Raw genomic sequence first — 14482 nt, 5'->3', positions numbered from 1 at the left:
GTTATGCAAAATTGCTTAATACCATTCATAGTACCGACTGTTATTATTTGCGGACCACCTGCAGTACATCCGCGGACCACGGGTTGAAAACCACTAGTCTAAGTGACTCTGACTGATAATGTTGACCCACAGGCAAATGGATTTACGTGGTTGTTGTAATATCCATTAGCCACAACATCCACATGACAACATCCAAATTCACTACACAGTGGCTGATGTGATTGGGCACAAAAGGATGCATGATATTCTGTATGAATGATTGACACGTACACCATGTTCTTCGAATATATAATAAACTAAAATGGAATATTAATGGTAATACCTTTCACACCACCCTACCAGTTGATGGGATTTTGATAACTGAAAAATGAAACAAGTCCTTGAACGAGTTTCTGAGTAACATTCATTTGTCATGATGCCGGTGTCAACTCTAATCAGTATTAAACTATTAGTGTTGTGAGTCTGCTGTACATCTCAGTGAGACAAGATCAGGACCCTTAGGCATCATCAAGAAAGACACAACCCCTTTTCAATTCAGCTGTTTCTTTTCTAGTCCTAATCTCTTAAAAAAGTGTTTATGGCCATTTAGCCCTAACCCTAGCTTCATGTCCACATCTTGGTTCAACCCTAACACTAGCCTCAACTCCTAACCCTAGCCAAAACCCTAACCCTAACCCTAGCTTCATGTCCACACCCTGGTTCATCATGTCCACACCCCGGTTCATCATGTCCACACCCCGGTTCATGACCACACCTCGGTTCATCATGTCCACACCCCGGTTCTTCATGTCCACACCCCAGTTCATCATGTCCACACCCCGGTTCATGACCACACCTCGGTTCATCATGTCCACACCCCGGTTCTTCATGTCCACACCCCAGTTCATCATGTCCACACCCCGGTTTATGACCACACCTCGGTTCATCATGTCCACACCTCGGTTCATCATGTCCACACCCCAGTTCATCATGTCCACACCCCGGTTCATGACCACACCCCGGTTCATCATGTCCACACCCCGGTTCAACCCTAACCCTTGTCAATAAAGGAAACTATCTGTCCAGTACACCTATAGTATATCTGCAGGATGATCTCTGACTGAGTCTTTGCCCTCCATTCTTAGTTATTTCAAATGCTTGACAGGGATATGCAATTCATTATCATGACTTAATCCTCATTAACTAGAAAAATAGCTTCTTGAAATCCTAATTGGGTCCAAGGATGAGGGTTGGTATGATAAATAAACAAGGTCATTAATACTGTGAGTATCAGGCTCTATTGCAGACTTCAGCTTCTTCTGCCTCTTATACCTCCTTGGTGTGCCACAAATCACTTTGCATATTTCAACCACCCATCCAATTACAGCAGGTTCAGAGTTGATGATAAGCATGCCGATGCTGAGGTAGAGTGGCGCTATATGATAGAAATGACTGCTCTGTTGCATTAACGAGAACCCTATCATAGGATGAGTGATGGAGTTAGGCATCTCACATTGGGACACTTGTGATAAGAAAATACCCAATGGTACTTCATTGTATAGAAATTATGATTGGTATACTGTCCCTTCATTAATTATTAACCAAACAGTCCACTGGTGGCAGCAGGACTGGAGAGTAGGCTAGAAGTTAAATAAATCATTAAAACCGTAGGCTGTATACGGCACCAATACCCACATAGCCTAATTCCTAATGCACGATTAAGATAATTGAAAATGCTTGTTACCTAAAACATCTCTGCACAACACCAGCATATTGAATTAATAATTGACCATTTCCTTCAACTCCTTTTACCAGCACTGTCACCCTGCAAAACTTAAGTAATCATTGCAACCCAACCCAGGAGAGTACATGTCTTATTGCATGACAGGTATTTTAAGCATTCTATTTTCAGAGCATTATCACACAGAGCACATGTTGCAGCAGAGTGCAGTAGCAGGGCAGCCAGACACATTAGTACCCAGCACCAGACTGCAGCGTCCGTCCATCCAGCCCTAAGAAGAAACGACGTCGCTACAGAGCCAAGCTAAGCAGCTGTCCACTGAAGACTCTTTGAATAGCGCTCGCCAATCACTTCCCTCCTTTCTTTCTTTCTTTCTTTCATTCATTCATTCATTATTTTTTTCTTTCTCCATGCAGACTCAAAGTCTGTCATCAGGGAAGGCTATCTATAGATATTAAATACCTAGAAATATAACAGGCAGAGAGAGCTAGGGCCAGATAGATAGACAGGCAGACAAAGCATTGACATTTAACAATGGAGTAAGGAAACTAGGGGCTCATGTTCCATGTTTCTTGTCCTATTTTACCAACGTCACCATTCACTATTCATAATGCAAGTCTAAAGTGGCATGTTTTTCTTTCATTGCATGATCGCTACTGTAGTTTGCTGTCACGACCAACAGCACACATATACAGTATATCCACAGCAAAACGTAATCACCATGGGCAGTTTTTCACATAAGGGAAGACTGGGAATCTGATTTCATGCCCTTGATCAATACCAGTTTTACAACAGCCTCTGCTTCCCTGTATGACAGCTGTGGAGACAGGCTTTGAGGCTCAGATGCAAATGGGTGGAAAAAAACATTCCCTTTCTCTCTCTGGTCCCTCTCTTCCATGCTGTTTTCATGCATCTTAAAACAGCAGCAGCAGCTCCCTCCTCTCAGTTTGCATTTCAATAAAGTATTGCCCATTCTCGGTGGCCCATCGCATAGGACATATCTTTCACCCTCCTGTGTTAAAGTGACAGTACTGCCAGCCATTTATTTTATACATTTTCTTGCTTATATTTGTCATGGGCCCTACTTTTTCAGAGTAGCAATTGATATTTTTCTTCAGCCATGTGTAAATTGTGCATGCTGTGAAAAAAGGACTTTGCTAAATCCAATCCAGAGGGGGAGAGGGGAGGATCATTCTTTCTGCTCTGGGAGGGTAGGTAAACACACACACACACACACAGACAGACACACAGACACACACACACATGCACTTACACACTACACGCAAACTCAAGAAGGGACTGTCAAATCATTTATCCTTATTGGGACTTTTCAAAGCCATGTTATTTGTTCTAACTTAGAGAAAAGGAAACATTGATCTAACATTGAGCTGTTCATAACATTCAGTTACTCCATTAGTTTTTTTCTGCCATGACTCATACGATTCATGTAGATTTCATTTTGTCTATTGAATTGCAAAAGACAAAGTTATGATTGGCAAACATATCATGTTATCTTCCATTTTCCTTTTTTGCAGAAACAAATTTCTCATGAGCGGCATATTTATCATGGAATTTATCATGCAATATTTGTCTCCATGTCTCTCTGTTTTCCCCAAGCATTTGAGACCAGAATAACAACAGCACTGCAGGGACTTCACTGGAGGGAGAAACCTAGTCCTTCAATTTGACACCATGCAGGCTTGTGTTTTGTGACTCTCGCTGTCTTCCATCTGCATTAATTTGACATTCTTTAATCTGGTTGTCTCATTACCTCAGTAACAGGGCTGTGGTAGCCTGCTGGCATGGACCTCTACAGAGAATGAACCATAAGAGCTGCCTATTACAGGTCACCTTGAGTGAATCTTCTATTTCATGGTGACAGGCATGCTGCTTCCTTCCAAGCATGGGCTGTGGTTTGCCAGAACTCTTGGAGATCTGTCCTGCTGTTTCATTTAAATTAGTTGTTATATGTATAATACCCGAGCACACAAAAGAGGGACCTAGGTTTCAAATGTAATATTTTCTACAATTTAATATTTACTCAGAGCAGTCACTGTACTTTGTTATGACATCATCAATACCGATTATTCTTATTTTCTCCTCAAATTATGTAATAAAGGCTATAATTACATTATGTAACTTTTAGAAACATCTCTGAAGGCAGTCAAACATGGCATTGTTCCGAAGGAGTTGTCATAGATAAGCGGTCCACATACCAGTGTCTATGCCTGAATGTGTGTGTGTGTGTGTGTGCGTGCGTAGATGCGTGCAAGCGTGGGAGAGAGCCATGTCACCTGTGTGTGTCCATGTGTGCGTGCGTCTGTGTGTTGGTGCGTGTACACTCATGCATGTGTGTGTCTGTGTGTTGGTGCATGTACGTTCATGCGTGCATGTGTCAGTGTGCGTGCTTGCATGTGTGTACACGTGTGAGGGGTATATTCACAACCCAGTATGTGTGCATCCACAGAACCCTGGGAGAGAGCCATGTTACCTGCTAAATTGAGTCCCTTAGGCTTTCCAAGTGGATTGCAATGTAAAGTACAGTAGAGATAGTACAGTACGTTAAATTGCAGTACCATATTCAGTTTTACACACACACACACACACACACAGGCATACTGGACACCCTGCATGGTGGGGGGGCCCACGAGCTCTGGGTGCCTTTTGAGTTTTAGTTTAGAAAACGATCTCTCTGCAGAAACGACAGTTACATTGATGGTAAAAGCAGCTTGATTGCCATAGCAACATCAGGGAAACTGGGCAGAAGGGAGTGGTTCTTCAAATACAGCAGTTCTGCAACATCTTTAATTGAGCCTCTCATTGTCCTTAATTGCCGGCCTCAACATGTTTAATACAGAAAGAGAATAACTGTATAGAAAGCTCTGGGTACAGGTCGTCTGGATACTGGACAGCCAATAAATTGCCAGATGCAAACAGATGATAATCTTTAGTGGACAATAGTTCTTGTGGGCTTGAACAAAAAAAGCAGTCTGCTGGTGAACCGGCATTTGAGTTGTGTGGTTGTAATATCAGCAGTCCCTTATCTCTGGTATATCTTGGCATTCATCATTCAAGACTAAGTTTAAATTGTGTGCAGTGCAATGGACATACAGTATAATGCACAATGTCTCAGGAAAGACTGTCTGGGTTGGCAATTCTCAGTATAGAAAACAGCCGGGCACGCAACCTGGACCCACAGGCCATGGTAAAAAAACTAAATCACACAAAAGGACTTCAGAAGCCTAGGGGAGTCCCTCAAGTTGGATTTAATTTGATCTAATTTAATTTACTATTTATTATTGCAGCCCATTTGTGTAGGCCATTAGCCAAACAAAACCCACTGAGTTCAACAATAAATAGTGGCTGAATCTATCCTCAAGCCAACGTGTATTTGATGTGTAATTCTTATTTTAAAAAGTTTATAAATAGCAGCTAAATAAGTTTCTTCAGAAAGTATTCACACGCCTTGACTTTTTCCATATTTTGTTGTGTTACAGGCTGAATTTAAAACTGATTAAATTGAGATTTTTTGTCACTGGCCTACACACAATACCCGATTAATGTCAAAGTGGAATTATGTTTTTCGAAGATTTTACAAATTAATTAAAAATTAAAAGCTGAAATGTCTACAGTCAATAAGTATTCAACCCCTTTGTTATGGCAAGCCTAAATAAGTTCAGGAGTAAATATTTCCTTACAAGTCACATAATAAGTTGCATGGGCTCACTATGTGCAATAAAAGTGTTTAACATGATTTGTGAATGACTGCCTCATCTCTGTACCCGACACATACAATTACAGTGGCTTGCGAAAGTATTCACCCCCCTTGGCATTTTTTCCCATTTCTAAAAACAATTTAATCCATTTTGAATTCAGGCTGTAACACAACAAAATGTGGGATAAGTCAAAGGCTAGTGTTTTGAGGGTGGACTGACTGTGTTATTTGGCATTAATAGACTGGTTTTACGCACAACAACTTTCTATCCAAGCTGGGAGAGAGCTCGAGGATGGCTCATGTCATGTAGGTTCAGGTAGCCTTTACAGGACAGATGTATATTCAAAAAAATCTACTGGTAACTCATTAGTATGCTGTTGCATCGAAAATGTATTTTACTATCTGCAATGTTTTAATTTCAAACTTTAATTACTGAACAAGTAATTACATTATTGCCACCAGCCAGAAATCTAAAAATGGCAGCATTGCGACACCGTGTAGAGCTTTGTGAAATGTAAGGCTTAACATGAGAAAATGATGACCAAATAGGCCTAACAATAAACATTTATCCATTAGCTAAAGCAAAGCTAGATGTGCCCTAGCACCACAGAAAGCCTATCATCGATTCGATAGGCATTCAGCCACATAGACATGTTGCAATTTCAGCACCATGGACAGCAATCGGTATTCTATACTTTGTGAGTGGCTGTCTGGCTGACACATTAGCTTATTTATTTTTCATTGGGGGTGGGGGCAACTCCGACCTTGTGGGGGTCCAGAGAAACTGCAGTATGCCGGTGACACACACACACACCCTCTGTGTTAATTACAGTAGACAGCAAGTCATGGCATACTTATGGCATATCGTATTAGTGACATTTCTAGTGAGATGTAGCGACCATTTGCCTTTGAGAAATTGCAGCTTCATTACTGATGAATAGCCAATTATTGGTCCCATATGGCCCCTGTTCACCTCTATTAGGCACAGAGAATCTCAGATCCATTGTGGAATCTCAATGTTGTGTGTCATTGTCATGCATGGGTTGGCACTACAGTATGAATCTCTATATCATGGGTAATAAGTCATAATTCTTGATTTCTGCTGGCTTTCACTGGGTTTCAGCATTTGTTTGATTGTTTTGTGGACTCCCCAGTAACTGATTTACTCCTCTGTTAGTCCTCAGAAAGTGATTCACCATAGACACCAGGTGTTGTGTGATCTGTCCAAATCATGTGTTCTTAAAATATTTAGTGCTCACGCAAAGGTTTGTCTCTGCAGCTCCCATGAACCAGGGCTCCCAGCCCCCTTTTACACTGGTTTGAAATTTTACAACCATCTCCCCTGAGTGCCACAGAAAGTACATTGTCAAATGTCAGGACTGTACCTTATCTTTCGTTGAAAAAGGTCAATGCCTCGAAAGAAAATAAAAAAGGGGCCCAGATCTTTTGGGTGGCTGGTTGTGTGTTGGCACCTGTGTTCCTGACAAATCCAATGTTCAGAGTACTGCAGCCAGGAGGAGGGCACTAGCAGAAACATGGCATGGCAACTAAAACAGTGCCATACTAGCAAAGCTCCTCCTGTTGCTGCCTGCCTTTACCACCAACCCCCTGGAACAACTGTCAGTCAACACAACAGCGGTAGAAACAATAAGCTAAGAGATCAGGAACTGGCTCATGACATGCTTCACATAATGTGCTTTTCAGGGAGAGATGGGAGAGATTAAACTGATATTTTTCTGCTTTTCAGAAAACACACAAACTCAACCTTCCATACAATATCCCAGCTTCTATTAGACCTATAGCTACATAAACACATGTATGCACACACTAGTTCTGATGCTATTTGTCATATTGACTATGTTCTCAGTCATTGATAATGGAGGAGGGGAATGGAAATACAGAAAACAATTATATCCTGGCATGGCTCCAGCAGCCGTCACCTGATGAGACAGTATCTCCAGCCTTTATTATTATCCATAGGCAGCTTTTCTCCATCTCCCCCTGATATATTCATGACACAGAGATGAGGTATTGGAGCATGCAGTGTATGGCAGTCACAAACTGACTCCACGCCGACTGAACTTAAAGAGCGCTCATCAGTTTTACATTACTTTTGTTTAAAGCCACCGAATACACCTGCCCAGCTGGAAATAACCAAGACTATTTGCATTTGTATTTGATTTTAATATATTCTTCAGCGGTAATGATTTCCAATTATAGAGTATATCCAGACTCAAACTTCTGTTCTCATTGCTGCTCCTCTCAACAAGCAACGCAAGCAACGAACAAAGTGGATTCTGTTGAGTAGTGTGGCTTTAAATAGATCAAAGGAGGAATCTGGGTCTTGTCTTATGCAATTAAGAAGAAGCATTAAAGAGAACAAACCCCTGTGGACTGTTGTTGTTTTAACTGATGCCCTATTGCTTCCACTGCTATATCAGGATGAACATGTTGTTACACACCAACCAGGCTCAGAGATACACTTTATGTCTCTCCTCAACTTCTGCCAAAGGTTGTTGACGTTTTCTCAACCACTAGCCTTGAGTCATGAAAACCCCTCTAAAACCACATTATTTACTGAAATATCTGATGAGAAAGAGAGAATCGGGAAGCCAAAGTTTGTAATTTCTTTCCTCCCCCTCAATTAATTAAACTTCAATTACCATTGTTGAATTACTGTATTACAATTATTTCCGCCAATTAAACCTCTAGGCTGTCTCTAACGTCGCTTCCCGGCTTTGCTGCTATTATTTGCAGTCACTTCTCAGTCAATCTAGACACTTCAGATATCTGACAGACGTTATGTACAATCCACATTCTGAAAAACACAATGCTATGATGCATAAAGACAGTGGCTGGGTGAAGAATATCACAAATCCTAATACCCTTACTTATAATGGTAACATTTGGAAGCCTCTTAAGCATTCTTTGCATGTCTTATTGAAAATGTGAACTGAATTATCTTGCTAATGAGATAAGGTGGTGGAATGAGTGATTGATTGAGTGAGTGAGTGAGTCTGTAGGAGAGTAGTGTGTGGTCTCCTTTCATCCTGGGGTCAGGAGAGGTGGTGTTAGATAATCTTATCAGGTTTTAATACGATGGCTGAATTATAGCATGAAAGTGATACCGACTCATCTCCAACCTGAATTTAAGCTCTTTTAAATGTTAATCTGGGTTTGACTCTGAATATGGGTTTTACTTGAAATCTCATATCTTTGAAGACAAATCAACATTTCTATCTAGTTGGGAAAAAGTCAGTTGGCTATATTTGACTAATCTTTAGATATTGCACAAGGAAAGATTATAGCATGAATATTACTCAACCCAGTCTCATGAGCTATATGTTCTATACTATTACTTTCATCAGCAGGTGATATCCGCTGCTGCTCTGCAATTACATTCTCTAGTCATAATTTTTTTTTATAACTTAATGACATATACATTTCTCAAAAAACTTCTCCAAGTGGGAAAATGTTCATACTTGTCTCATTTTGAAAACACAAAGGAATATAAGTTTCTCTCTACAAACTCCTCCGAATGGGAAACTTTACATTTTTCCCACCTGATTCACTAATCAACTTTCCTTGTCTCTGGTCAACAGACAGGCCTAATTGTTGGATGGGTCCTACTTGTTGTGTTGATAGTGTTAGGTATAGGGGTAGACCACTGAGGACAGCAGGAGGGGCATCCTGATAGGGAGATGTCTGTCCTGTAGGCAAAGATAACCAACCTCCTGATAATTACATGAAGGGCCATTATTCAGACTGAGCGGGGAGGGAGGGCCCCTGCAGGCTTTCTCATCCTGCTTATAGAGCTGTCTTTATCTACTGGGTCTCCATCATCTTCATCATTCCGTCACACACACACACACCAGGGGCCTCACTCAATCAGCCATTACTCTTGTTTATGGTAAATCTGCTTGACATATTAATAGTTGTCACATGTAATAAACTTGTGATGTCTTGCATAAAGATATTCCATCTACTGTATGTTGATATTGTGATAAAGCCTAGAACATACACAGGTAGTTAAGACATTTAACAGGCCACCAAGAGGCCTACAAATACAGCTACATAAATCATTGTTAATTGTGTTGACTTTGCTATCAACTAAGCCGGGGGATCTTAAACTCTTTCAGCTTGAGACCCAAATGAGAAATTTACCGCTCTTCCGTGACCAAAATCATCCTACAACGACCCCAATTGAAAATAAATAGTGTGTGATTATAGATGTATCCTCCTAACTCGCAACCTACCTCTCACATTCCCAGGGCCCACTTTGGGATACAGGGATAGTTTAAGAAACCCTGGACTAAGCTCAGAAGTTATTCTGAACTGTTTTTACTTGTTTGTTGTTCTTTTTTCTTAGAGGGTGGAACGTGTGAGGTGATTGCGGCTCACAGATGCTGTAATAAGAACAAGATTGAAGAGCGGTCCCAGACAGTCAAATGTTCTTGTCTACCAGGGAAGGTGGCAGGGACTACCAGGAACAGACCCTCCTGTGTTGATGGTGAGTACCACCACTACCATCACAATCCCCATTGGTATTGCAGGCGCAAGAGAAGTGTTGGCACTATCAGTGATTGGACTCACATAGGTGCTGCTAATAGAACCCATATACAACAGTTCTTTAAAATATTTTTCTCCAGGGTTGCATAAAAGTAGTACAATATATCATGTGGAGTGTACATGATGCTTCAGCCTTTCCCAGTAGATCTGGAATAGCAAATATCACAGCAGGTGGCCAGTAGAGATGGAGAGTCCCATGCCCTATCCCTTTCGTCTGATTAGCTGAATGTAGAAGTATAAACCTGAGAGAATGTATCGAAGAACATATACAATTCATCAGTGGCATACATTTCCTAGACCTAGAGAAGCTGCGATGGTTCTTTATTTATTATGTTTTAAATAGTGTCAGGTTTAAGACAAGATGCCCAAAGAGTTGTTGTTATTGATTAATAGATGCACTATAACCTTGGTTCGACCAGACTCCTGGCAACAAACCTCAGCAACCCTGTTTACCATAAGGAACAGGTCCAAGTGAGGTCCTCAAGGATGATGAATATGTATGACTGGAAAACCACTTAGACTAGGACAGAAAATAACACTGTCAGACCAGCTGGCTAAAGTGTTCACGGACATATTCAACCTCTCCCTGTCCCAGTCTGTGATCCCCACATGCTTCAAGATGTCCACCATTGTCTCTGTACCAAAGCAAACTAAAGTAACCTGCCTAAATGACTATCGGCCTGTAGCACTCACTTCTGTCATCATGAAGTGCTTCGAGAGGCTGATCAAGGACCACATCAGCTCCACCTTACCTGACACCTCGGACCCACTCCAATTTGTATACTGCCCCAACAGATCCAAGGATGTAATCACCATTGCTCTACACACTGCCCTAACCATCTGGACAAGAGGAACACCTATGTGAGAATACTGTTAATCGACTACAGTTCAGCGTTCAACACCATAGTCCCCTACAAGCTTGACACTAACCTAAAGGCCCTAGGTATGAACACCTCCCTCTGCAACTGGATCCAATACTTCCTGACAGGCAGATGCCAGGTGATGAGGGTAGGCAAAAACACCTCCACCACGCTGATCCTCAACACGGGGGCCCCACAAGGGTGCGTGCTCAGCCCACTCCTGTACTCCATGTGCACATACGACTGCTTGGTCAGGCATGACTCCAACACTATCATAAAGTTTGCAGACAACACAACGGTGATGGGCCTGACCACCGACGGCGACGAGACAGCTTAGAGGGAGGAGGTCAGAGCCCTCGCAGAGTGGTGCCAGGAAAACAACCTCTCCCTCAATGTCAGAAAACCAAGGAGCTGGCTAGCACATCACAGATGACCTGACATTGTCCAATCACACCACCACCGTGGTGAAGAAGGCGCAGCAGTGGCTCTTCAACCTCATGTGACTGAAGAAATTCGGTATGGGCCCTCGGATCCTAAAGAAGTTCTACAGCTGCACAATCGAGAGCATCTTGATCGGCTGCATCACCGCCTGGTACGGCAACTGCACCGCCCTCAACCAGAAGGCTCTACAGAGGGTGGTGCAGACGGCCCAATACATCACTGGGGGCAAGCTCCCTGCCCTCCAGGACATCTACATCAGGCGGTGTCGGAGGTAAGGCCCGAAAGATCGTCAAGGACTCCAGTCACCCGAGCCATGGACTGTTCCCTCTGTTACCATCTGGCAAGCGGTATCAGAGCATCAGGTCTCGGACCAACAGGCTCCGAGACAGCTACTACCACCAGGCCATTAGACTGCTGAACAGTTAACCCTAGCTGTCTCCCGGCACAAAACTGCACCTTGGAGACTATATGCACCATAGAGGTTATTTGCACTGACTACCCACACATTCAACCCTCACACACAAACTTACACATACACAAACTCCCATAAAACACACACACAATTACCCGCACGCACTCAGAACACACACACAACGCTGCTGTTCTATTATATACTATTGATTCCGCTGTATGACCAAGTCACTACCCACTCTATATTTGTAAATACAGTGTAATACAGTCCATAACATTTGATTGGAAACACTCAAACCAAACATTTACTGAACGTACTGGCCATATACAACACAACTACCTCATTTTGTACTGTGGAATTGCAGTGTTGCTTTATGAATTGTATATATTGGCTTTTTGACTGATGAGGCACAATTTTACCATCTCTAGTAAAGATCCAACAGAAGCCAATAGTAGCCTATATCACTCCCTATATATTCTTCCTGTGCTGTACAGTGAGCATTACCTCTCACCTGCCTGCATGCTTCTTTAGATTCTAACCATTAGATGATGTTGCCACAATTACTGAGCAGAGTAGACAGAGTGAGGGAATTTGAGATCTCTTCTGTCTGTCAGCACTGACAGGGTATTTTCCTCTGTCAGACATCTGAGATGTGCTGGACATTTAACCTGTATTTAAGGCAATTTTCTCTTCCCAGAGCAAGAATATGGCTTGCATTAGAGTCACAGCTACGCCTCCTCTTTCACTTAACACATGTCTAGACGTCTGTCTTTCTATTTGATTTAAAATGCATGTAAGAAATGCAATGAAATAAAATGCTTTAAATAATTCACCTAGGGTTGTTTCAGTGCATATTTTGTTTTGTAAGTATTGGTATAAGGATTCAGATTTTGATTTTGATTGATTCTTACACCATACTCAGGTAGGGATGTTACAGTTGTAAGACAAGGGAGAGTTGACAGTTACTTTGATATTAGTCAGACAGATTCCCACAATTTAGATGTGTGTGTCTGTCATGTGATGAACGAACCAACAGACCCTCTAGTCACCAATCCATCTCCAAGTCATACACTGCTATCACATATAGCTGTTCCACTGGGTAAGACATACTCAGGTCACCTTATGCCTTTGTTGCCTGCAGCATCCATAGTGATTGGGAAGTGGTGGTGCGAGATGGAGCCCTGTCTGGAGGGAGAGGAGTGCAAGACGCTGCCTGACAACTCAGGCTGGATGTGTTACGCTGGGAACAAGATCAAAACCACCCGGGTAAGATAACCTCACATTACCATTTGAAACAGAGACATACTGGAGGAGGGAGAGTTACAGTCATGAGGAATTTGCACCAATAGAACAATACAGACTTTACATTTAAAGACAAAGGCACAAGGTATTGACTCAAGCATATGGGCTATACTAATGTCTCTTTTATTTTTTAGAATACCCAACAGCCTGCAAGCGAAGAATACCTCTAACTTTAGACGGACCAACTGCAGAGGTCAGCTTTGACATGTTCCATGGAGCTGTTACTGTATACCATCTTATCATAAACCATCTAATAAACAAGGTTAACATTATAGCTGCACTGCAATATATCACAATATCTTAGTGCTCTCTTTGTTTGTTTCAGATCAATCCAAGGACCCAACAAAGACATTCAGTTTACCTTACAGTTATAAGAGTGAAAACCTTCCTGGATTGAAATGTGTGAATTCTCAAAGTAACTGCTGCTCAAGGGTACTGGGAATGATGCAGTTCAAGGATACCAATGGGGGACCTTATTGAATTCTCAGTTTTGTTCTTTGAGGAAACACTGCATTTGGATGTACAGCACATCTGTTGTCAGCAAACTCAGACAGACTCTACGAGATGGGCAGACATTTCTGGGTTACTTTGAGCAAGTACTTGCAGTGGGGCCTCAGGATTCTGTATATACCATGTTTCAGTGTTTTCATGTTAACAAGAACATTGTCTACAGTATGATGGTGGTGAGATGTAAATGATTCCAAACCCTGATCTGTTCTGTTCTTGTCCATGTGTTCCAGATTTCAGACCACAACAAAAAGTATAATATTTCTCAGAAAAACAATAACCTATAGGTTTACATCATGTGAGGATGCAACTGTATATTGACTGTTAAAAGGAATAATTTGACCAATCTAACAAGACATATTTTTGTTATCAAAACCGTTTTTGTATTTGAATGCCTTCAGTCATCTCAGTTGCTTCATCATGTCTCTTAGAAATAACAACACTTATAGTTCAGTTATCCTTCAAAAGGTTAATTGCTCACAAAAAATACAGTATGCTTGTTTGTTTTTTACTCCTTTAGATACCTTGTGTGTGTCAACTTCTTCAACAACATATTAAAAGTCTACCATTGCTCTGTGCGTAAATATTGATTTAAAGTATGGTGTGTTATGTAATTAAATATATATTTTGTATTGGCTGCACAGTGCCATTTACCTCTAAGTTGAAGTATCAACAAATCAGCTTATCATACCAAGTGATGAAATCTGGATAATAATTGCCTCTATAGCGCACAGATGTCAGAAAGCACAACGATCACAATCAACTAGCTTACTAACTGGGTTAAGTAGAGGAAATCACATGACCAGAATATCAATGTTTAATTTGTACATGTACAGTGCCTTCGGAAAGTATTCAGACCCCTTGACTTTTCCACATTTTGTTACGTTACAGCCTTATTCTAAAATTGATTAAATGAAACAAATTCCTCAGCAATCTACACACAATATCCCATAATG

The 14482-nt window shown here is 41.5% G+C and overlaps 1 protein-coding gene across 1 annotated transcript in view; it reads left to right on the top strand.

Moving 5' to 3' along the window:
• LOC311150161 (chemokine-like protein TAFA-1) overlaps positions 1–13189 on the top strand; it is a gene marked incomplete at both ends in the record, with an annotated part of 29581 nt that extends 16392 nt beyond the window's left edge. The window contains 3 exons of the mRNA XM_084187477.1: positions 9805–9945; positions 12859–12983; positions 13154–13189. Of these exons, the coding sequence (XP_084043603.1) occupies positions 9805–9945; positions 12859–12983; positions 13154–13189 (302 nt within the window). The remainder of the gene's footprint in view (positions 1–9804; positions 9946–12858; positions 12984–13153) is intronic.
• Between the last annotated feature and the right edge of the window lie 1293 nt (positions 13190–14482).

Source organism: Coregonus lavaretus, assembly GCF_964263955.1.
Source record: "Coregonus lavaretus genome assembly, chromosome: 22".
NCBI lineage: Eukaryota > Metazoa > Chordata > Actinopteri > Salmoniformes > Salmonidae > Coregonus > Coregonus lavaretus.
Note: the sequence above shows the minus strand (reverse complement) of the source record. Positions and strands in the feature narration are given on the sequence as shown.